The sequence below is a fragment of the Leishmania major genome, chromosome 7 (assembly GCF_000002725.2).
Source record: "Leishmania major strain Friedlin complete genome, chromosome 7".
NCBI classification, from domain to species: Eukaryota; Euglenozoa; class Kinetoplastea; order Trypanosomatida; family Trypanosomatidae; genus Leishmania; species Leishmania major.
The window spans coordinates 20,339-42,372 of NC_007248.2; the positions used below are offsets into that span (position 1 = coordinate 20,339).

General features: G+C 60.0%; 6 protein-coding genes across 6 annotated transcripts; all 6 read left to right on the top strand.

Annotated features, from left to right (window-relative positions):
* Window positions 1–1,459: 1,459 nt before the first annotated feature.
* On the top strand, window positions 1,460–2,236 carry LMJF_07_0060 (putative cytochrome c1, heme protein,mitochondrial precursor; the record flags this gene model as incomplete). Its single annotated transcript, XM_001680858.1, has 1 exon — window positions 1,460–2,236. One exon carries the CDS (start codon window positions 1,460–1,462, stop codon window positions 2,234–2,236), a length of 777 nt encoding a protein of 258 aa, XP_001680910.1.
* Window positions 2,237–3,264: 1,028 nt separating this feature from the next.
* LMJF_07_0070 (conserved hypothetical protein) lies at window positions 3,265–3,843 on the top strand (the record flags this gene model as incomplete). The annotated part of the gene is made up of 1 exon (XM_001680859.1): window positions 3,265–3,843. The coding sequence occupies one exon, from the start codon at window positions 3,265–3,267 to the stop codon at window positions 3,841–3,843; it is 579 nt and encodes a 192-aa protein (XP_001680911.1).
* A 1,005-nt stretch (window positions 3,844–4,848) lies between these two features.
* LMJF_07_0080 (putative Golgi/lysosome glycoprotein) lies at window positions 4,849–6,720 on the top strand (the record flags this gene model as incomplete). Its single annotated transcript, XM_001680860.1, has 1 exon — window positions 4,849–6,720. The coding sequence occupies one exon, from the start codon at window positions 4,849–4,851 to the stop codon at window positions 6,718–6,720; it is 1,872 nt and encodes a 623-aa protein (XP_001680912.1).
* Window positions 6,721–8,264: 1,544 nt separating this feature from the next.
* On the top strand, window positions 8,265–12,023 carry LMJF_07_0090 (putative methionine synthase; the record flags this gene model as incomplete). The annotated part of the gene is made up of 1 exon (XM_001680861.1): window positions 8,265–12,023. One exon carries the CDS (start codon window positions 8,265–8,267, stop codon window positions 12,021–12,023), a length of 3,759 nt encoding a protein of 1,252 aa, XP_001680913.1.
* A 2,205-nt stretch (window positions 12,024–14,228) lies between these two features.
* On the top strand, window positions 14,229–17,327 carry LMJF_07_0100 (pitrilysin-like metalloprotease; the record flags this gene model as incomplete). The annotated part of the gene is made up of 1 exon (XM_001680862.1): window positions 14,229–17,327. One exon carries the CDS (start codon window positions 14,229–14,231, stop codon window positions 17,325–17,327), a length of 3,099 nt encoding a protein of 1,032 aa, XP_001680914.1.
* Window positions 17,328–20,397: 3,070 nt separating this feature from the next.
* LMJF_07_0110 (conserved hypothetical protein) lies at window positions 20,398–21,435 on the top strand (the record flags this gene model as incomplete). The annotated part of the gene is made up of 1 exon (XM_001680863.1): window positions 20,398–21,435. The coding sequence occupies one exon, from the start codon at window positions 20,398–20,400 to the stop codon at window positions 21,433–21,435; it is 1,038 nt and encodes a 345-aa protein (XP_001680915.1).
* Window positions 21,436–22,034: the final 599 nt, after the last annotated feature.

A 22,034-nucleotide genomic window follows, 5' to 3' on the forward strand; every position in this document is an offset into this window, starting at 1 on the left:
TTCCAGCTTGTTCTCTCTCGGAAGGGGGAGCACGGCTGCAGCGGCTGCGATCGTGGTGTAACGCGCCTGACGCGGGCGTGCAAGGGCACACGCACTCAGCCCGATTCGATTTCTTTGGCCGTCGTTGGGACACTTAAACAGAGAAGCCCTAGGGTGTAGCTTGATTGCTTCGTGCGAGTCCAACCGTTGCACGTTGCCGTGCAATGGCCTGCCGCGTGGCGCGTAAAGGAACCCATTGCCGCACCATGTATGTGCGTCCGGTCTGTGTTCCTGCGCGTGTTTGTCGGTCGATATCTTACCTTTTACTGCTGTCTCTAGTTCACGCCGCCCTCATGACGTGGGCACACACACCTCCGCGCGTGGCATCTCCGGGTCCGGTGTGTCCACTCGGTCTGGGTGGACGCTGAGCAGCCCCCTCTCCCCGCTCCCGTTCCGGCCGAATGCGGAACCGCTTCTGGTGGTGCGCGTGTCCAGCGCCGACGACGTGGGCGGGCGAGAGCGGGCCATCGCTGCGGATGTCGGCGGGCGGGTCCTGGGCGGCGTGGCGTCGGGGCGAGCTCTGCGGCAGTGAACGCGTTTGCGGTGCTCATCGGATGGGCAAAAAGTGTCCGCGTGGCTCGAGCGTATGCCACACCCGGCCCTCGCACCGCCTGCTGGTGTGGGGCGCCTAAGAGCCGCCCTACGAGGCGCGAGGTGGGCGGGCGGCGTTTGAGGGCAGGGGCCGTCCTCGGGTGACTGGGTCGGCGCACTGCTGTAACGCGTGTCTACCGGTGCTTCACACCACGCGGATGGGGCCTGTGACAGGGTCGGGGGGTGGAGCGGCGTTGGACCTCGCGTTGTGCCGCAGAGAAGTGGGCACATGGAAAAGAAGAAAAGTTTGTAGTGCGCACCCTACGCGTGCACGTCGTTCAGGGTAGATTTTTTTGTCGCACGAACCAGCGGGTGATGAAGGAGAATGCGCGAGAGATGTGCAGGTGCATGGATGCGTGGGAGTGGCTGAAAGGGAGTAGAGGCACCGACCCTCGCATGTCAGTGCTGTTGAGGTCGTGTGCCACCATACCTTCTCCTCCTCTCGCCCTTCCCTCCCTTCTCCTCGTCTGGCTCCATGTGGAGGAAGACGGCGCTCTCACGTGAGGATGCTGCGGTATCTGCACCACTGTGCGAGACGCCACAAAGCATGCTCACGAGGGTGCACAGGCGCCGCACTTTTTCGTTCTCCGCCTCTCCCCGCGCCTTACTCCCACCTCACGACCTCTTCTTCCCCTCTCACCCTTGCGGTCTCCCTTGATGCAGTGTAACTAAATCAGCGGCACACCGCCCCGTCTCTTTCGCTGAGGAGTAGTAGGACAGTAGTTGAACCTTTCTTGGTACACTTACGCAGGCCTCCTCGCTCATAGTACTCCAGCACCACTATCCATCTTCACACGTAAACCCTCTATTGCACCTACTTAAAGCAGTAATGGCGGGCAAGAAGGCGCACCCCATCAAGCGTGACTGGTATTGGAACCACAATGACCGCTTCGAGATTTGGCACAGCCTTGACTGGCCCTCCGTCCGCCGCGGCCGCCAGATCTACACAGAAGTATTTGCGCCGTGCCACTCACTGGGCCGCATGACCTTCACCCACTTCCAGGGCTTCATGACCCGCGAGGAGATCAAGCAGCTGGCCTCCCAGTACGAGATGATCGACAGCGAGCCGGATGCAGAGGGTAACCTGAACCGCCGCCCCGGCAAGCCGACGGACACCCTACCCACCCCTTACCCGAACCAGCGCGCCGCGCAGTTCGCCAACAACGGTGCTGAGCCCCCAGATTTGCAGCACGCCGTCTTCGGCAAGGAGGGTGGCTCGGACTACATCTTCTCCCTGGTGACCGGCTACAATTGGGGCAACGGTGAGCTGATGGAGGTTCCACCGTTCGCGCCTGAGCTGAAGCCCGGCCAATTCTGGAACCCCTACTTCAAGGGATGCGTGCTCTCCATGCCGCCGCCACTCTCGGATGGCCTGGTGGACTACGAAGATGGCACCCCTGCCACGATCAGCCAGATGGCCAAGGACGTCGTGAACTTCCTGCGCTGGTCCGCCGAGTCTGAGTACGATGACCGCCGTGTAGCCTTTTGGAAGGTGATCACCACCGTAGGCCTGGTCAACTGCCTGCTCCTACACTACGGCCAGAAGAACACAAACTGGCGCATCTACGGCCGCACTACGTTCCGCTACTGGAAGAAGGCATGGTAGGCCTTTCATTACCAGTCGGGGATGTGACGCTGACGCGTGCGCCGTGGCCACCCTCTCGACCCCCTTTATGAGACCTCCACAGCGCACTCCTCTGCCGCTGCCGTGCGCGTGACTCTCTTCCTCGCCTCCTTCGCTCCTCTCGTGCTGGCTGGTTTCATTTTTTCCGATATCTTGCCTCTTAGGAACTTAAACATAGCCCTTTACACGATGTACACATGCTCGTCTGTGTGTGCGTGTGTCGGTGATGTTGGCGTTGTCGCTGTTTTTCTCTACATTTCTTTCTTTAGCCTCCTGGGGGGATGAGTGAAAGAGGGTTGTAAGCGGTGTCCGTTGTTGTCGCTGTGGGATCGAAGTGGTCCGCTACTCTTCTCTCTCTTTCTTCGACTCACTCCGTCTCAACGCCTTCTCCTTCCTCTGTCCCACAGCCTGTAGTAGCACTGACTTCAAGACAACCTCAAAGAAATAGGGGAATAGCAAGACAGTACAGCCCCTCCCCCTCCTCCTTACCCTTGCCAGTCTGTAACGATGGGAAGGAGACCTGCAAAGTAGCGCGAGAGAGCGAAAGGGAGGGATGCGCCGGGGCAACAGGCGCACTGGAGCACGTTGAAAGCATGCCAGCGCACCCCCGCCCTCCGCCCTGCTCGCTTGCTCCCTCTCCTTGGTGGGGTCTCTCTACGGATACCCTTGTGTTTGTATTTATGCCTGTTTGGCCAGTTGGGGTGATATGGTGTGTAACTGCATTTGGTTCTCGCGTGCATTCTGGCCTGTTGCACAATGCAATGGAGAGAACAGCACCGTGGCGAGGTGAGACTATACCACTGCTCGTGGTCCACCCTCCTCCCCCCTCCCCCACTTTCCCTGTTCGTCCGCGTCTTTCTTCTGCATCACTTTGTGTGTCGATCCGCCTACTCTCACCACCACCACCTGTCTTTTCCGCCTCCCATCTCGGTGACCACGGCATATGCGTTCTTGATACACACACACACGCACACACATCTGCTCGAGCTTTAGCAGTGAGGGGGAGTGACATGTTTCAGAGAACTTGCACGCCCAGGCTGCTCGCGTGCACTTCAGCGCTGCTGAAGCGCAGTGGCAAGCCAAGCGACTTGCCCGACTACAAGCAAGTCTACCTACCGTACGACACAGCGCCAACGAAGACGGAGCTTGACAGAGAGCGGCGGAAGTTCATGCACGCGTACTCTGGTCGCATGGAGCACCGGAAGATGGTAGAGGTGAAGGATGTGCCGCAGAACATGTACACATACGGCAAAGAGGGTATGTCCATCCCCATCTCTATCTTCAAGGATCAAGCCGACCCTGTCATCGGTCCCGAGTGGACGTATCCGGGTATTTTCGAGAACAAAATCGTGGCACAGCACTGGTACATGGAAGAGCTCTTTGACCGCGAAAAGAGCAACACGTTCGAGTCACCGTGGCAGCGGCAGGTGCTGGACAATCAAGTGAAACGCCGCCTCGGTAAGGTTGCGTGGCGAATGTCGATGCTCAACATAAAGACCATCGACATTTTCCATAAGGAGCGTGGTGCGTCAAAAAGACCGGGCGCAGGGGATACGAAGGCCCCAGCAACGCCGGCGGGAAAGAAGTAGTGGGCCGCCGCTCCTCTTTTTCGGCGTTTTTTTTTGGGGGGAGGGATGCGACGGAGCCACGTCACGCTTCGCTCACGCTAGGCCACGCCTCTGTGCACTGCATGGTGTGTTTTGTGTGTCATGTGCATATGAAGGTGCAGAGATGTTGACGTTGTACTGTTCTGTCACAGCTATGTGTTTGTGTGTGTGCGACAGGGAGAAGCAGGAAGTCTCATATCAGATCTCTCTTTCGATGCCCGCGGCTTCGGCCAGCTTTTCCACGCACGTGCATGAGGCAGCGGATGCCCTCTGCTCCAGCATTCACCTGCATTGGTGATAAATGAAGCTGTGAAGCGCTGCTTTCTTCTCTCCCCTCTCTGTGTCACACACGTCTGAGCATGCGTAACGACTTGTGGCTGTGTGGATGCCCTCCGTCAACACTGTCTACACACGCAATAGCCTCAGTGTGCGGGCCACCATCCTGCATGTTCGCTGCATCACCATCATACACACGTACTCATCTCTCCTCTTCTCATTCACCCTTACTTACTTTCTCTTGCCCACCCATCCCCGCTCCTCTCCTCTCTCCATCTCCCTCTGTCCCCATGTCTCTGCGGAAGTGAAGCAGGGTCCATCAACACATTCCTTTTATCGCCTCGCTGTGTCTTATCCCCATTTCTCAGCCTATACGTTCCTTCTGACCTCCTTTGTCCAGTTTTTTCTCCGTGGGATAGCGCTCCACAATACCCTGGCATCCTCGGATTCCCCTCCCTCCCTGCTCTTTCCCCTTCACAGCACATCCGTTCCGCGAGACCACACACACACACACACAAGCCGAGCAGGAGGCAGCTGTGCTTTTTGACTTCCTTTCTTCTGTCTCTTCCTGGCTGCGTAGTCGCCGTTGTTGTCGCTGCGCGTTTCCGCCCCTCTTTCCTGTCGCCCTTTCGTTCGGCTGCTGCGCTCCTCCCCCCCCCTTCCTCTTCGTCCCTCCGCGTGGGCGCACACAAGCACGTTTCACTTGTGCCGATGTTCCGAATGAAGTCTCTGAAGCTTCTAGTGGTCATCGGTGTGTCGCTGGCCCTCTGCTCCACCCTTTCCCTGGCTGCCGAAAATGGTAAGAGACTCTATCCCGCGTGTGGAGTCACAGAGCACACCACCTCGGCCAGCTCGCAGGTGACATCAACCCTGTACAGCTTCTCGGGCCGCACGCACAGCTTGACAATGACCTGCCTGGCGTACGAGGTTGTGTCTGTGGGAAACGATCACGCAGACGAGGACTACTGCCTTGTTGAGCACCAGACCGAGTACATGTACGCCCTCGTCATCCACGCCGTCTACACAACGGGCAACGGCGTTACCGTGGAGCGCAATTTCTCGATTCGCGACATGAGGGGCGGCTCCCTGGCAGAGTTGACAGTAGCAATGCCCACTCTCAGTCGATTCTCCGTTATGTTCACCAACCTAGCGACAGACACCCGGTGCAACCTGCGAGTACGCGCACTCCTTTCGTACAAGATAGCGGGCAAGGCTGGGGCGGGGAACAACGCACCGATTGTGGTAGCAGTGTCACCACACACAGTATACTCGAAGAGCGCCGATCGCAGCGTTCTTGTGCTCGACCACGGCGTTGGTCAGGTGCCACAGAGCACCGATATTGTCTCGCTGGTCGACTTCTCGCAGGGGACGTGCGCGCGGCCGGATGGCAACGTGCTCTACATGGACTACCTCACCGCGATACCAGCCACAGTTCATGTCTACGGCAACCGGACCCAGCTCAGTGTGCGCGCCATTACCTTCCACGAGCCTAACACATACCGCGTGTGCTACCGCGCGCAAAACAGCCACGTGGCGACGCAGATAGGTGTCATCACCGTGTATGCCGGGAACCCGGCGTACTACGACGTCGTCGGTGGTGTCAATGAGAAGGGCGAAGTGCTGGTCGGCACTGAGACGACTATCAAGTTCTACGGCCACGACCTCGACACCCGCGAGAACGGCGACGAAGCCAAGTTTGTGGAGTTCACGAAAGAGTGCGATACGGGCAAACCCGCCGGTGGCGTCCCTCTTGCCAACGACTTGGAGCCAGAAGACAACTACGGACCGAACACCACCTACTCCCTGTGGAAGTCGACCATAGCCGAGGGCGGCTCCTACAAGGTGTGCTACAAGCGCAAGGCAGTTAATGTGTGGACGGAGGTGCCGTTCATCGAGGATGTCGCCATCGCTGATAGGCCCGGGGAGTCCACCCAGGCGCCTGTTCCCACACCGACGCATCCCTCCACACACGCGGAGTGTCCCATGGCGACCGAAACGGCGGAGCACCCGTGGCCCAAGTTTAAGAGTGCCAAGGTCGTGCTCACGGTGAAGAAGCTGCCCAGCGACTTCCTGAGCACGCTGAGCAGCCTCCTCTGTCTGAAGCGGTCCATGTTCACACTGGCGTACCTGAAGCACAACAGCGAGGGCAAACAAGTTGTCTTCCTGGTGCTGAACTGCGAGGAGAACGAGAACGCAGCGCTGAGCGAGTGCAGCTCGATCGAGCGCCTCAATTACTTTGCATCCTTGTCGAAGAAGCAGCTCGAGGACCACGGGATCGAATCGGTGCAGGGCAGCACCCACATGCTGGCGTTCGACGAGGACGAGGGGAGTAGCCGCAATGTGTTCGGGCTCATTTTACTCTGTGCAAGCATATTGGCAGCAGGCGGCATGGTAGTCTTCGCCGTATGTCGCTATATGGAGCGGCGCCACCACTTTGTTCAGTTCGGCCTGGACGACGACGACATTGACGACATGTACGACTTCAACGCCGCACCGAGGTCTGCCATGCGCATCCAGTACGATGTGGCGCCTCAGGCAGAGCCGACACGCATCGCCAACTCTGTCATCGAGATTGAAGACTAGTGGGTGCACAGGGTCGAAGGGGGTACCCTGGACGCTCATCGCTCGCACCTGTACCCTCTGCGCGTCTCTCCCCTAAGCATCTCTTCTTTTTTTTCCCTGACTCGAGCACAGCAGCGTGGGGTGCATGGAAGTGAGCACAAAGTGCGTGTGTGTGTGTGTTCCCTTCAGCGCCGTTGCCGATATTGTCATGGCTGCTTCCATCGCTCGCTTGCCCTCTCTCTATATGCCGCGCGGCGCTGGGTCAGCAGCTCCTCCAGAGCTGACGCGGATTATGGTCACATCTGGAGACTAGTGTGGGTCGTCTCCACCGCAACCGCTGCTGGTGTCAATGTCCCGGTTGCACCTGGCACTCTCCCTCTCTCCCTCCCCCCGGTACGTCTCCTTCCTTTTTAGGTGCTGTTTCTGCGCGCTGACACCCACTCTTTGTACTTGGCACGATTGCCTTTGCGGTGCCCGTCTATACTTCCCTTCCCCCGTCTCCTCTCTCTCTCCCTCCCTCCCTCCCGCAGACACGCCCGCACTTTACAACGGCCGCATCAAGTGCAGGTGCTGCGGGCATAAGCCCACACACAACTGCCGTAGATGACAGGCAGTGAAGGCGCTGCACAGGGCGGCTTGTTCGTGCGGACAGTACGGAAAAGGACGTGTTTGTATCATGTACGTATTTGTGAAGATAATGAACACTGTTGCTGCCGCTCCCTTGCCCATCTTCCGTATTTCTATTCTTGCTGCTGTCTCTAGTTCACGCCGCCCCCATGACGTGGGCACACACACCTCCGCGCGTGGCATCTCCGGGTCCGGTGTGTCCACTCGGTCTGGGTGGACGCTGAGCAGCCCCCTCTCCCCGCTCCCGTTCCGGCCAAATGCGGAGCCGCTTCTGGTGGTGCGCGTGTCCAGCGCCGACGACGTGGGCGGGCGAGAGCGGGCCATCGCTGCGGATGTCGGCGGGCGGGTCCTGGGCGGCGTGGCGTCGGGGCGAGCTCTGCGGCAGTGAACGCGTTTGCGGTGCTCATCGGATGGGCAAAAAGTGTCCGCGTGGCTCGAGCGTATGCCACACCCGGCCCTCGCACCGCCTGCTGGTGTGGGGCGCCTAAGAGCCGCCCTACGAGGCGCGAGGTGGGCGGGCGGCGTTTGAGGGCAGGGGCCGTCCTCGGGTGACTGGGTCGAGGGTGGAGCGGGGTCGGACCTCACGTTGTGCGGCAGAGAAGTTGACGCGATCATAACAACAACAAAACGAGGCTACGCTCTCTCTCTCTCTCCTTCTCTGTGCATGTTCCTCTCCGTGCAGTGCAGAGACATCAAGAAGAGCGCATGCGCACAGAAGACGCGCCATCGTGTTACAGTCCTTTACACTGCACCGCTATTGTGCGCCAGTCCCCATCTTTCGCCTCCGTTGGCGTGCATGTAGAGGGGGACCGGGTCGACGTAACGAGGCATCGTTGGAGCTGAAAGCACGTACTCGTTCGTTGTTTGGTGTGCTGCTATAATGGTCATCGCATTACCCCTCATCTTCTTTCACGCACCCCCTCCCCGCGCAGCTGCACATGTCAGCCATGCGTGGCGAACGAAGCCCCGTCTTCGAGGAGCTGGAGGAGCTCTTCCAGAAACGCATTCTCGTGCTGGACGGTGGCATGGGCACTATGCTGCAGCGCTACAAGCTCGAGGAAACAGACTTCCGCGGCGAGGAGTTTAAGAATGCCACAAAGGATCTCAAGGGCAACAACGACCTGCTCTGTCTCACGCAGCCGGCGAAGGTGCGGGATGTGCACTACAAGTATGCCATCGCCGGCGCCGACGTCGTGGAGACGAACACGTTCAACTCGCAGGCGGTGAGTCAGTCCGACTACGAGACACAGCACCTTGTTCGTCGCATCAACCTCGCCGCTGCGAAAATCTGCCGTGACGCGGCGGAGCAAGCCAGCCGCGAGACGGGGCGACGCATCTTCGTCGCCGGTGTGCTGGGCCCGCTGAACCGAACAGCTTCCATCTCGCCATCCGTCGAGCGCCCCGACTACCGCAACATCACATATGACGAAATTGTAGCCGCTTACACGGAGCAGGCGACGGCCCTGCTGGACGGAGGCGTAGATGTGCTGCTGATCGAGACAATCTTCGACTCCCTCAACGCCAAGGCGGCCCTCTTCGCGGTGAACACACTCTTCGAGGATAAGGGCTACACACGCCTTCCGATCATGGTGAGCGGCACCATTACAGACCTGTCCGGTCGCACTCTCAGCGGCCAGACAGTGGACGCCTTCTACTCGTCGATGCGGCACGGCAACATTATCTCGATCGGTCTCAACTGTGCCCTGGGTTGTCGCGAAATGCGCCCGTACGTCGAACGCCTTGCAGAGATCAGCGAGGGCTACGTGACGTGCCACCCCAACGCGGGGCTGCCGAACGCGATGGGTGAATACGACGAGCTGCCGGAGGACATGGCCCGTGACATCCGCGACTTTGCAGCGAACGGGTGGGTCAACCTCGTCGGCGGCTGCTGTGGTACAACCCCGGATCACATCCGTGCCATTGCCACGGCCGTGAAGGGCATCCCGCCGCGTCCGAGGGGGCACTCGAGTGAGACAATGGTCATCAGCGGGCTCGAGGCGCTGCACTTCACCCACCACATCGGCTTCTGCAACATCGGAGAGCGCTGCAACATCAGCGGCTCGCTAAAGTTTAAGCGCCTCGTCAAGGAGGGGAAGTGGGAGGAGTGCCTGGCGGTGGCCCGCCAGCAGGTCGAGGAGGGGGCCATGGTGTTGGACGTGAACATGGACGATGGCCTCATCGACGGTGTAACCGCCATGACGCGCTTCCTGAACATGATTGCCTCCGACCCGGAGGTAGCGCGAGTGCCGGTCATGATCGACTCGTCCAAGTTCCATGTCATCGAGGCGGGTTTGAAGTGCACCCAAGGAACGCCGATCGTCAACTCGATCTCGCTGAAGGTTGGTGAGGAGGAGTTCCTGCGCCAGGCTCGCCTGATCCGGCGTTATGGTGCCGCCGTGGTGGTGATGGCCTTTGACGAAAATGGTCAGGCGGCGGACGATGCCAACAAGACCCGCATCTGTAAGCGCGCGTACGACATGCTGGTGGCGGACGGCTTCCCACCGGAGAACATCGTCTTCGACCCGAACGTGCTGACGATCTGCACCGGCATGGAGGAGCACAACAACTACGCCATAGACTTCATGAATGCGGCGACGTGGATCAAGGCAAATCTGCCCCGCGCCAAGGTGAGCGGCGGAATCTCGAACCTCAGCTTTTCCTTCCGCGGCTTCGAGGCCATTCGCATGGCGATGCACTCCGCCTTCTTGAAGAAAATGATCGCCGATGGAAGTCTCGACATGGCGATCGTGAACGCGGGTGCTCTGCCGGTGTACACCGACATCGAGCCGGATCTGCTGCAGCTGGTCGAGGATGCCATCTACAACCGCACCCCCCACTCCTCGGAGCGCATTCTCGAGTACGCAGAGCGACTCAAGGCGGAGAAGGCGTCCGGCGGTGGCGCGGAGGAGGCGAAGGTGTCTAAGGTGGATGAATGGCGCAACGCCTCGGTGGAGGAGCGTCTCTCGCACGCCTTGATCAAGGGCATCGTCGAGTTCATCGAGGATGACGTGGAGGAGGCGCGAACGTGTGGCAAGTACGAGCGGCCGCTGCACATCATCGAGGGTCCACTGATGGGTGGCATGGGGAAGGTTGGCGAGCTGTTCGGCAGTGGCAAGATGTTCCTACCCCAGGTAATCAAGTCGGCACGTGTCATGAAGAAGGCGGTGGCGGTGCTGGTGCCATACATGGAGGCTGAGAAGGCGGCTCTTATGGCGGATACGAACGGCGCGTCGACCTCGCGAGCGAAACGGGTGCTCATGGCGACCGTAAAGGGCGACGTGCACGATATCGGCAAGAACATCGTTGGCGTCGTCCTGGGTTGCAACAGCTACGAGGTGTTAGACCTCGGCGTGATGGTCTCGTGTGAAAAGATCTTGGCGGCTGCGAGGGAGCACGACGTAGACGTCATCGGGCTCTCCGGCCTCATCACGCCCTCGCTGGATGAGATGGTGCACGTGGCGAAGGAGATGAAGAGGATGGGCTTCAATATCCCGCTGATGGTTGGTGGGGCAACAACGTCGAAGCAGCACACGGCGGTTAAGATTCAGCCGCACTACAACAAGACGGTGCACGTGCTGGACGCCAGCAAGGCCGTGGTCACGGTATCTAACATGCTCGGGAGCAGCGAGGAGGAGTTCTGGGAGGAGGTGCACGAGACCTACCAAGAGATCGCGGAGGACTACCTGGCGAACCTGAAGGACCGCGTCTACAAGCCCCTCGCCTTCTGCCGTGAGAACGCGCTGAAGATTGACTTCGTCGAGCACCCGCCGGCGCCGCGGCCGAGGAAGCTCGGCACCATCACCATCAGCGACTACTCGGTCGAGATGATCGCCACACGTATCGACTGGAACCCGTTTTTCTCCGTGTGGCAGGTGCGCGGCACATACCCCAACCGTGGCTTTCCGAAGCTCTTCAACTGCCCCACCGTCGGCGCGGAGGCGAAGCGGCTGTTCGACGACGCGCAGGAGATGCTGAAGGACATCATTGCCACACGTAGCTTCCGCGCCAAGGCTGTTGTCACACTGATGCCCGTGAACAGCGTCGGCGACGACATCGAGGTGTACAAGGATGACACACGTAACGAGAAGATCGCCACCTTCTTTGGGCTGCGCCAGCAATCGGAGAAAGAGCGAGGCGAGCCGTACCTGTGCATCTCCGACTTCATCGCCCCGAAAGGGGTGGCGCCAGACTACCTCGGCAGTCTCGTTGTTGGCATCTTTGGAGCGGACAAGATGAGCGAGCAGTACGAGAAAGACAACGACAGCTACCGCTCCATCATGATCAAGGCCCTGGCAGACCGCTTTGCCGAGGCCTTCACGGAGGAGGTACACCGCATCATTCGCACAGACCTGTGGGGATACGCGGAGAAGGAGACAGCCAAGACGGCCGACCTGATCCAGATGCAGTACCAAGGTATTCGACCCGCCCCTGGGTACCCCTCGCAGCCGGACCACACGGAGATGGACACGATGTGGCGCATCGGCGAGGTGGAGGAGCGCACGGGTGTAAAGCTGTCTGAGTCGTACGCGATGATACCGGCGGCATCTGTGAGCGCACTCGTCTTTGCGCATGCACAGTCCAAGTACTTTGCAGTGGGCAAGATCCAGAAGGACCAAGTAAAGGACTACGCCGAGCGCAAGGGCTGGAATCTAGACCGGGCCGAGAGTCAGCTCAGCTCGTCCTTGGCCTACAACTGAGCCACGTGCTCTTCGATAGAGTGTGATGACTGTGTGGTACTGTTGCTGTGGGCGCGCCCGCGTGCCCCTCTGGAGGCGCCACCCCTTCGCGCTCTTCGTCACGCTTTACTGATTCCTTTCCTCGACGCTCTCCTCTCTCCCATGTCCGCCTCCCCTTTTCCACGCCCGTCGCCTCAAACGCGCCCGCTGCTTCGCCTGTGTGCGTGTGTGTGTGCGTGTGTGTGTGCGTGTGTGTGTGCGTGTGTGTGTGCGTGTGTGTGTGCGTGTTCTTCTTGTTTTTGTTGTTGCCGCCTCCTCCGCTTCTCTTTTGGTTCCCCCGCTTTTATAGAATCCCTTCGCAGCCGCCCCCGCTTGCTTACCCGTCCACGCTCCTGCCCTCCCCTCTCTGCCCCTTGCCTCTTCTCCGTCTCCAAGCCGGAGGGAGGAAGGGCCCCAGGGGCGTGGTAGCTGTGTGCGGCGCGTGGAGAGGTGGTAGAGGCTAGTGAGAGCTGGCTGTGGGGGGAGGGAGGAGATGCGCTGCCTGGGCGCGTCACCTTTCTAAGTGAAACGAATAAGATCAACCTTACTCGGGATGCATCCTGTTTCCAACTCGGCTGCGCTGCACCAACACACGCGTACACGCAGGGGCATCCCCTTGTGGGGTGTGATACTGGCCTGCACGTTGGGAATGCCTGAAGCTGTTTGTGGCGGTATCTGTGTACGTGTGTGCGGTTCCGTTTCTTTCTCTTGGATCTCTCATCTCTCTTTCTGGCGTAGTCGGGTGCTTTCCTGCTTCTACGTGTATGCCGTTGTGGTGGGCTGGCGAAAACCCCGCTGACCCGTACTTGACCCGTCTCATCTTCCTTGTGTTTTCGCTCTCCCTTGCACTTATGGTTCCCATTTTTGGCACCTGTGTGGGTCTGTGTCTGTTACAGTCCTGCTGCGCGTTGGTTAGGGGGGTAACACCCTCCAACGCCACAGCGATGTATGGCATCACGAGGACAAGAGGATCGGAGGCAACTCTCCCTCCTCTCCTCGCACGCACACGCACACTATCGGCACTTGTCTCTGTCTATCTTTTCCTTCAACGCGGAAATCAGCGAAGCCGCTGACAGGTCTTCCAACGTGGCAGCGAAAGAGGGAAAATAAAGCGAAGAAGGCAGGCGTCGTCACCCGTGTCACTGAGGGCGCGCCACGTGTCTGCCGACGACTGTGGAGAGGAGCACTTGGTAGGGAAAGGGGAAGAGCGTATGCCGCTGCGCACGTGAACCTGTGCAAATCCTTCACCACATCCCTCAACCTCTCGCTGAAGCGACGCGTCCCACGCGTTTGCGTGGGACTCTTTGTGGCAAAGCCGAGTTCTGTTCTCGGAAAGTCCCCACCCTCTTCTCCCTCTGCATGCTTTTTCGTACTCCACGCCACACCTCTCTTCCGTTATCGCCCACAGCACAAGGCACACTGCACACACGTGCTCAGGCGTACACACATTTTTCGTCACATCTCCCTCCGCTCTGCTCTGGGTGCCGACACACGCCGCTGCCTCCCTCTCTCGCCCGTTTTTTGCCCCTCTGGCGTAAGCGTTGTTCTTCTTCGCTTGTCAGTGCCCACCGCCATCACGGGCACAGACACGTGCACGGGACCTCTGTGCGGCGCTGGCCAATCATTATAAACTTACCACACGCGCATGCACGCACTCCTTTCAGCATCGCCAACTCTTCATCCCTTCTATTCTGGCGCGCATACCATCTGGTCGTGTCACCGCCACGTGCGTGAGATCCCGATTCCCTGACTTGTCGCCGACCACCCCCTTCTCCCACCTCCTCGTCGTGACTCTCTTCGCTATTCAGCCGGGGGCCACCGGTGTTGATTTTGGCCGCGTGCAGCTCTACAAGCGCTCCTCCTCCTCAGACATCTCTTGCTCATCTCTCTTCTGCTTTCCTCTTACCCCCTCGCCTCATCCTCTCGCCAGCCATCACTTCGTCTCGTTCCTTTATTGGACGACACACAGGTACGCCTACGTTCGCCCATACGAACCCCTCCACGCAGAGTGCACCAGCAGTTGGAGGTTGAACGCCGTGCACAACGTGTGTGCTTCCGTCATCGTCACCGCGGCCACTGCCGCTTCCTCTTCCTCTTTCCAGCCGTTGTTATTCTCCCTTCCCATTCGGGTGTGCTCCCCGTGACAGCGGCTCGCGTGTGTCGGTATATATCGGCCTCTTCGGTCACATGCTGCGCAGATCCGTACGATGTCTCTCGCTGCGCACGAGCAGGCGCGAAGACCTCGTCTTCAGAAGCATGCACGGCTTCACGCTGCTCAAGATCCGGCGCATCGATGACCTGCACCTCGTGGCGTACGAAATGGAGCACGTCCGCACCGGCGCTCTCTACTACCACATCGACGTGGAGGACAATAACAACACCTTCTGCATTGGCTTCCGAACACCGGCGGAGAACAACAAGGGCACTTCCCACGTGCTGGAGCACACAACGCTATGCGGCAGCAAGAAGTATCCGGTGCGGGATCCGTTCTTCATGATGCTCAAGCGCTCCCTTAGTTCTTTTATGAACGCCATGACCGGGTCCGACTACACGCTGTATCCCTTCTCGACTACCAATCGCAAGGACTTCCAAAACCTTCTCGACGTCTACCTCGACGCCGTCCTCCACCCGTTGCTGCGAGAGGAGGACTTCAAGCAGGAGGGTCACCGAGTGGAACTCGAGGACAAGTCGTCGGACAGCGAAGACGCCGCTGCGCAGCCGGCGAAGCGCACTCGCCGGCTTATCAACAACGGCGTCGTTTTCAACGAGATGCGCGGCGTTGTGTCGGATCCCAGCAACCACTTTGTGCACTCGCTGATGCGCACCATGCTGCCGCACACACACTACACCTACATATCCGGCGGCTACCCGCCCGACATTCTGGGCCTCAGCTACGACGAGCTCCTGTCCTTCCAGAGGCGCCACTACCACCCAAGCAACAGCATCACCTTCACATACGGCAACCTGCACCCTGAGTCACACATGGAAGCGTTGAACTCGTACTTTGCGGACTTCGAGCGCGCGGCACCGGTCTTAGTGCCGACGCTGGCGGACCAGCACCGTTTCACGGAGCCCCAGCTCGTGCACCTGGAGGGGCCGCTGGATGCCATGGGCAACCCGCTGCGGCAGAAGCGAGTTGCCGTTTCCTACGCGGTACCAAAGGCGAATAATAAGTTGGAGGATGTTGTGGCGCTCAGCGTGCTGGACAGCCTTCTCTCTAGCGGTCCCAGCTCCCCCATGTTCAAGAACCTGATCGAGTCGCAGATTGGCAGCAAGTACGCTCCGATGCAGGGGTACGCCTTCTATCTGTCCTCCCCGATTATCACCTATGGCGTGGCTGGCATGGATGAGGAGCGGACAGACGCAGAGGCTGAGGTGCTGCAGGCTGTGGAGTCTGCGCTCCGCTCCGTGCAGAGGGACGGCTTCGACGAGCGACGCGTGCGCTCCGTCATCTTTCAGGAAGAGCTGCAGCACCGTCACCGATCTGCCGACTACGGGCTCAACACGTGCACAGGCCTGTGTGCGATGGGACTGTGCCGGGCGCAGAACAACCCGCTGGACTTTATCAACTGGCTGCCACACCTCCAGCGGCTGGCGGACGACAATGCAGCGTCGCTGCTGCCGCGCATCGAAACGCACCTGCTGAGCAACCCCCACCGCGCCGTCGTGTCCGTGTCAGCCAGGAAGGAGTATCTGAACAGGCTGCAGGACCAACTGAAGGAAGCGGATGAGGCGGTGAACGCGTCGGCGACCGAGGCCGACAAAGACCGAGTGGAGAAGGAGACAAAGGAGGGGCTCCAACGCCTCCGCGCGCCGCAGCCGCACGATGTGCTGCCCACGCTGCGCATCGAGGACATCCCCACCGAGTCGTTTGCGGAGCCCGTGCCGTGTCGCAGCTCTCTCTCGAGCACCAACGGCCAGGTGTACACAATCACGCACCCAACGAATGGCCTCGTGTACGTGCATGGGCTCATCCCTTTCAACACCTCTCTCACCAGTGCGATGGAGCACGGGGAGCTGGGGCAGGTGCCGCAGAACATAATGCTGCTCGAGTCGCTGATCGGTCGCACCGGTGCCGGCAAGCTCTCCTACAAAGACCACTCCATTGCAGTGAAGCTGTCGTGCAGCGGGTTCGGATTTGAGCCGCTGCTTAACGAGTCGTACTTGCACAAGAGCACCACTATCACCGGCACTAGCTACAGCTTCTACACCACCAAGGAAAAGCTGAAGGAGGCGCTGGACTTGTTGAGCGTGACACTGCTGGAGCCGCGCTTCAGCGCCGACGACACCGATGTCTACTCCCGTGCGCTGTCGAATCTCAAGATGGCATGCTCGTCGGTGATCCAGTCTCTGCAGGCAGAGGGCAACCGCTACGCCGTCATCCGCGCTGTGGGGGAGCTCACCCGGCGCGGCGAGCTGCGCGAACACTGGTGGGGGCTGTCCCAGTCCACGCACGCGTCGGAGATGCTCGAGAAGCTTCAGGGGTGCCCGGAAGTGAGTCGGGAGACCGTGAGCGCGCTGCTGGACAACTACGCCGTCTTTGCGCAGGAGATGGCGACTGACATGTCGCGCAGTCTCGTTTGGGCGACGTGCGAGGACGCGCACCGCGAGGAGGTTGAGCGGATGCTAAAGGAGTTCCTCGACGCGTTCCCGCGGACGGACTCTGCCGCGCGCACGCACCTGTTTCTGCCACCATGCTCCACAGAGAAGGGGGTTCAGCAGATCATCAAGAAGCTGCCTATCGACACGTCCTTTGTGGGCCTGGCCATGCCGAACAAGTTAAAGTGGGAGAGTCCCGACCAGGCACGGGTGCGGGTGGGCTGCACCCTGCTCTGCAACGAGTACTTGCACCGCCGTGTGCGAGAGGAGGGCGGCGCGTACGGCTCCAACTGCACCGCCACGCTCCACGGTGAGGTGGGCGGCGTCTCGATGTCAAGCTACCGCGACCCCAGCCCGGAGCTCACCGCCAAAGCCTTCCTTGAGGCTGGCGATTGGCTCAGCGACCGGAAGAACGTCACGGCCGAGCGCGTAAGCGAGGCGAAGCTGCGCCTCTTCTCCTCCATCGACTCTCCGTATGCAGCGGACTCGTACGGTGAGGCGTACTTCTATAATGATCTGCGACAGGACACGAAGCAGGCCTTGCGCGATGCCCTGCTTTCCGTGACGGCAGAGGACGTTGTGAATGTGGCCCACTACTTCACGCCTCAATCCACCACCATCATCAGCATTCTCCAACCCGCAGGCGAGTCGAGCGATCCGGCCGCGGTGCCACCCGAGGCATCGTAGAGCTGCCTGATCGTGTGTGTGTGTGTGTGTGTGTGTGTGTTCTAATGCAGAGGTGCCGAGTTGCGTCTCTCTCCCGTTCGAGCGAAGCGTGCGTGCAACCCCTAATCGGATGTTTCTTCGCCGTGTGAAGCTGTCAAGCAGAGAGGGTGTGGTGAATGCGTTCGTGCGAACGAATTTGGTGAGGAGAGCGTTGTAGCCGCCTGCGTGCGTCTCTGTGCGTACGTGCATGCTTGTGTGTTCTCGGGTGAGTCTGCGCCTGGGCCTTTGCCCCCTTTCTCATGCGGCGGGCTGTTGACCCAAGGAAAGGAGAGCCACTGCCGCTGCCAACACTGTGCGTCCGCGACGTCGGTGCGTGAGAGGGCGGGGCGGTCTTCAGAGCACTTCGCCAATCACTTTCTCCTCGCCGTTGCTGACGCGGACAAAAATACGCAACCCTGCGCATCTCCTCTGCAGCTGTAGCGCGCCCGCACGCACGTGTGTGCGTATTGTGCGTTTCGGCGTGTGTACGTCCGTTTTTCATCACATTGGTCTGATGATGATAACACCACGCCACACCGAGGCCCACCCACCTCCCGCCCAACCTACCCTTAGCAGCCCTCCCGCAGACCCCTCTCTCCCCACCTCCGTGTCTGCGTGTGGGGGCTTCCCGCATCTCTCTGGGACTGCACCGGATGCCGGCACACATACTGCGTGGCGAGAGGGCGAGTGCTTTCTGATACTCTGTCGCCAAGGGATGCCTGTATGTATTTGCACCCCCATCACACACACACACACACACACATGCACATCCCTCCTCGTCTTCTTCCTACGAACCGAGCACCACACATGTGCGCACATGCACACACTCATGCAGGTCGAGCTCAACGAAGGACCACCCTCCTCCCCCTTCGCCACAGCCCATCTTGTTGTCAATGTTCAAGTGGGCGTGTCTGTCTGCGTGCCGAAGGACACAGGAGATAGGCACCGGTGGCGGCAGCGACAAGAAATGAGCTGCCTTTACCATCACTGGGCCAGCCGAGAAGCCACAGCTGCTGTGGCCGAGGTGGCGCAGCTCTCGCAGGGCAGCCAGCATGGATCGAAGTGCAGCAACGGCCGCCCGTAACACCAGCAGCAGCAGCGCCGACGACGACTATTCGGCGAATAGGAGAGACGAGGCGCCGAAGCGTATCACTCTCACGGGCTTCATGAGGTGCGCACCAGCACTGACTCTGGTAACGCGGCCGACCCTTTCTTTTCGGTCGCCGACGAGTCGGTGGACCTTGTGGAAAAGGTGGCGATCAATTCTGTTGCCGACTGCGTCGTCCCTTGCCGCCACTCGCGCCTGAACACGAGCCCACTCATCCCGGGCCAGGCCCTGCCGGAGCGAGGCAGCAACGGCGACGATGCTGGCGGCACCCCGCTGGTAGTGAAGACGGGGAGGGATGTGGAGAAAGAGGGGTACAGCTACAAGCACCTCTGGCGAGTGCAGTGTAGCATCCTTTCTTCCATCTAGATCGGCAGCAAGGGGGCGTCACTGGTGATGCTGGACCTGCATCTTGGCCTTCGGTGACTGCATCAAGTCGCGTTACAAGGCTGGTTCGCTGCTAGGAGTCGCTGGCACTTCAAGCACGAAAGTATACCTGGGTCACCAGCTGTGCGGCAGCGTCATAGTCGTGCAAGGCGCTGTGTGGATGATCACCTGGGGTATGTTCGTGTCCCTCCTCACTAACTTCCGCTCATGATAGCCCACATTACCATTGATCAGTTGCGGTGCCCGCACTCCTCGCCGTCTGAGCATGACCGCCAACGTTGGCACTGACTTCGTACTCAGGTCGTTCTTTGCGCTGTCCCAAGACGTGTGTGCCGTACCCGCTGTTGATGTCGTACCGCACCGGCGAGCTCTTCGAGCGGACGTGGCAGCAGGTAGTGACTATCCGCACGAATCACCACACTGGTGTGTGGTCGGATCGTACCTTCCCCTCCCCTGCCAGCGCGGCAAACCGCCGAAGTCGCCTGCGACGACCTCGAGGGCGGTGCCGCATAGCATCCGTAGGATTCTCTTCTTTACCGTACGAGGCCTGTGGCGTCTGTGCAACGAGCTGCACAACAACTGGTTGACGTTGCAGGAACAGCTGTTGGTCCCTCTGAGCGCCACAGGCACAGGCAGACGTCGCTTCTCTCGTCTTCTGCTGCCAAGCGACGAAGCGACTGTGAGCAGGGAAAAATAAACACGTCTAGGTCTTCACGTCGCGCCCTCCCCGGACCTTCTCTTCCTCACAGATGGTGTGGATGCTCTTGTCTTTGTGTGTGTGTGTATGTGTGCGTGTCATGGCTGCTGACCGGCGCTTCACCACAGTCACCGTGGGACCCTCTTCCCCCAGCCTTTCCAACCCTCGCTCGCTCACCGCTACTCGCACCGGCTGCGCTTGCTGCAGCGACGCAGCTCTCTCTCTCTCTGTGGGTGCATGTACGCGTCACGGCTCCACCACCCCCATCAACGGCACTCCTCCTCCACCCTCGCCCCCTTCGCAGATTTACCTGCCCGCGACGACTGTCTCACGGCGCCTCTGCACCCTCGGCAACCACGCACACGATCCACGGCTCCTTTTCTTCGTCATTTTTTTGTGGTGCATATCACACTTGTTTCACTCCTGCAGCGCTGTGCACCGACATCCTCCGCTTCGCCTCGCATCCCTCTCTTCGGTCCTGTCTGTCGCCCTCTGGCCTCGACGTTGCCGAGGGTGCACGCAGCACCGCCCCACCCCCTCTCTCTCTGGGATTGATGAGGCGACAGCTCTCCGCTGTGGTGCAGTGGCGTCTGTGCGCGGTACGAAGAGTTGTCACGGTGGCTCAGCGCAGAGGCACTGAAAGCAGCGCAGACAGCAGCAGCAACTGCAGTCGTGGCCTTGCGTCGTCGTCATCTCTGCCGTTGCCGTGCTCATTCAAGGGTGCCATCTGCGATGAGGCGCGTGATGTCCATCTGGTGTCCGCCCTCGTGACATCGTTCTCATACTCCGGCGGACGACAACGCCTTCTGTGGGCCACTTTAGCTGGCTGGTGTGTCGGGGTGGCGCTGTATGTTTCGGCAGGTATGACGGTGGTGCTGTGCCGCTCGTACGAAACGCCGACGTATCTGATCCCGTACTACCTGCGCGACGTGCGCTCGCGCTTCCTGCACTACGCATCGGTGCGGAAGCGCAAGGGTGGTCCCATGTACATGACCGTGGAAGACTTTGTGCTGGCGCTGCTGGCCTCGCCGGAAAAGGTGCTGCCGAACCCGGACATTGTGCAGGACCTCCAGCGCCTCTTCGAGTCCATGGACGCGAACGGGGATGGCTACATCAGCTTCCCAGAGTTCCGCTTCCTCATGAGCCTCCTCACAAGCGACCCGCATGAGGTGGAAGCGCTCTTCTCCATCGTGAGCACCGACAACTCGGGCACCCTCTCCTTGGAGGAGTTCGCCAACGTGCTGCGCGGGGCCACGAAGGACGAGGGAGTCGTGCGCTCGCTTCTGAAGCCGTCGACGCGCCGCAACGGCATCGTTCGGGCACTCTTTGGCGACGAAACAGCACCACGCAGGTGCTCCTTCAGAGAGCTGGAGGCGTTGATCCACAGCGTGCGCACGGAGGTGTGGAAGGCCGAGTTCCGCCAATATGACGTGGAGAAGCACAACCGCATCACCGCCGAGGAGTTCGCGGCTCTCATTGCCAGGCAGGTGCTCGGCTCTCACTTGCCGTACTACCTGGTGGGTAACATACGCCGCCTGCACGGCAGCGGCGACGTCGTGACACTCGACATGTGGCTAGGCCTGAACGAAGTGATGCTCTACGCAGAGCAGCTGGCTGCCAACGTGGAGATGTTCTCGGGCAGCGGCATGTCGGTGACGAAGCGAGACTTTCCCCGGCTTATGTCTATGGCCGGAGTGCCCGCGCTGCCTCAGGCCACTATCGACATCATATTTGCCGTCTTCGACAAGAACGGCGACGGGTCGATGGAGATGGACGAGCTCCTCTTCATCATGCGCAAGAAGGTCAAATACCACTACAGCGCGCCCCCGCATGAGCGCAAGAGTCTGCCGAAGCGCTTTTTGGAGTGCTCCAGCGATGTGCTGGCAGGTCTCGGCCGGTAGTGCCAGGGGCAGGCGCAGAGGCGGGGCGAGATCATCAGTAGCATCCAACCTCTTACATGGTGCTAACGAAGGAAAGGAAGGGGAGTTACCCGCAGCAGCGGCGGTTTCAAGGGTCCGCATACCAATGGTAAGCAAGCAGGCGCGCACATCGGGTGCTGCAGTACACGCATAGCCCTCCCTCCCTCGGGGTACCCCGACCCCCCCCCTTTGCGTCTTCGTTCTGCCTTTGGTTGCACCCTCACGTACGGGCAACCCCTCCGTGTCCAATACCTGCGCGCGCCCAAGTTCGGCCACGCTGGCATGTATGTTCAGGTGTACGCACAACCGATTCGAAAGACATCGGCGGAAAAACAGAAAGACGCTCTTCAGCGGTACTATACACGTTGGAATCCACAAGCGCACACCCCCGCTGCGGAGTGGGGTGAAGATACCGACGGTGACAGCCCTGCGTAAGCGGCGCAGAAGGATCTGAACGGGTGCGTGGACGCCAAGGGTGTGCGATGCCCCACACAGAGTGTGCGCTCTTGTGTATTACCCTCTCCCTACTTTCCTGCTCATCCTCCTCCGCTCCCTCTCATTAGCCCATCTACTGTTCTTCA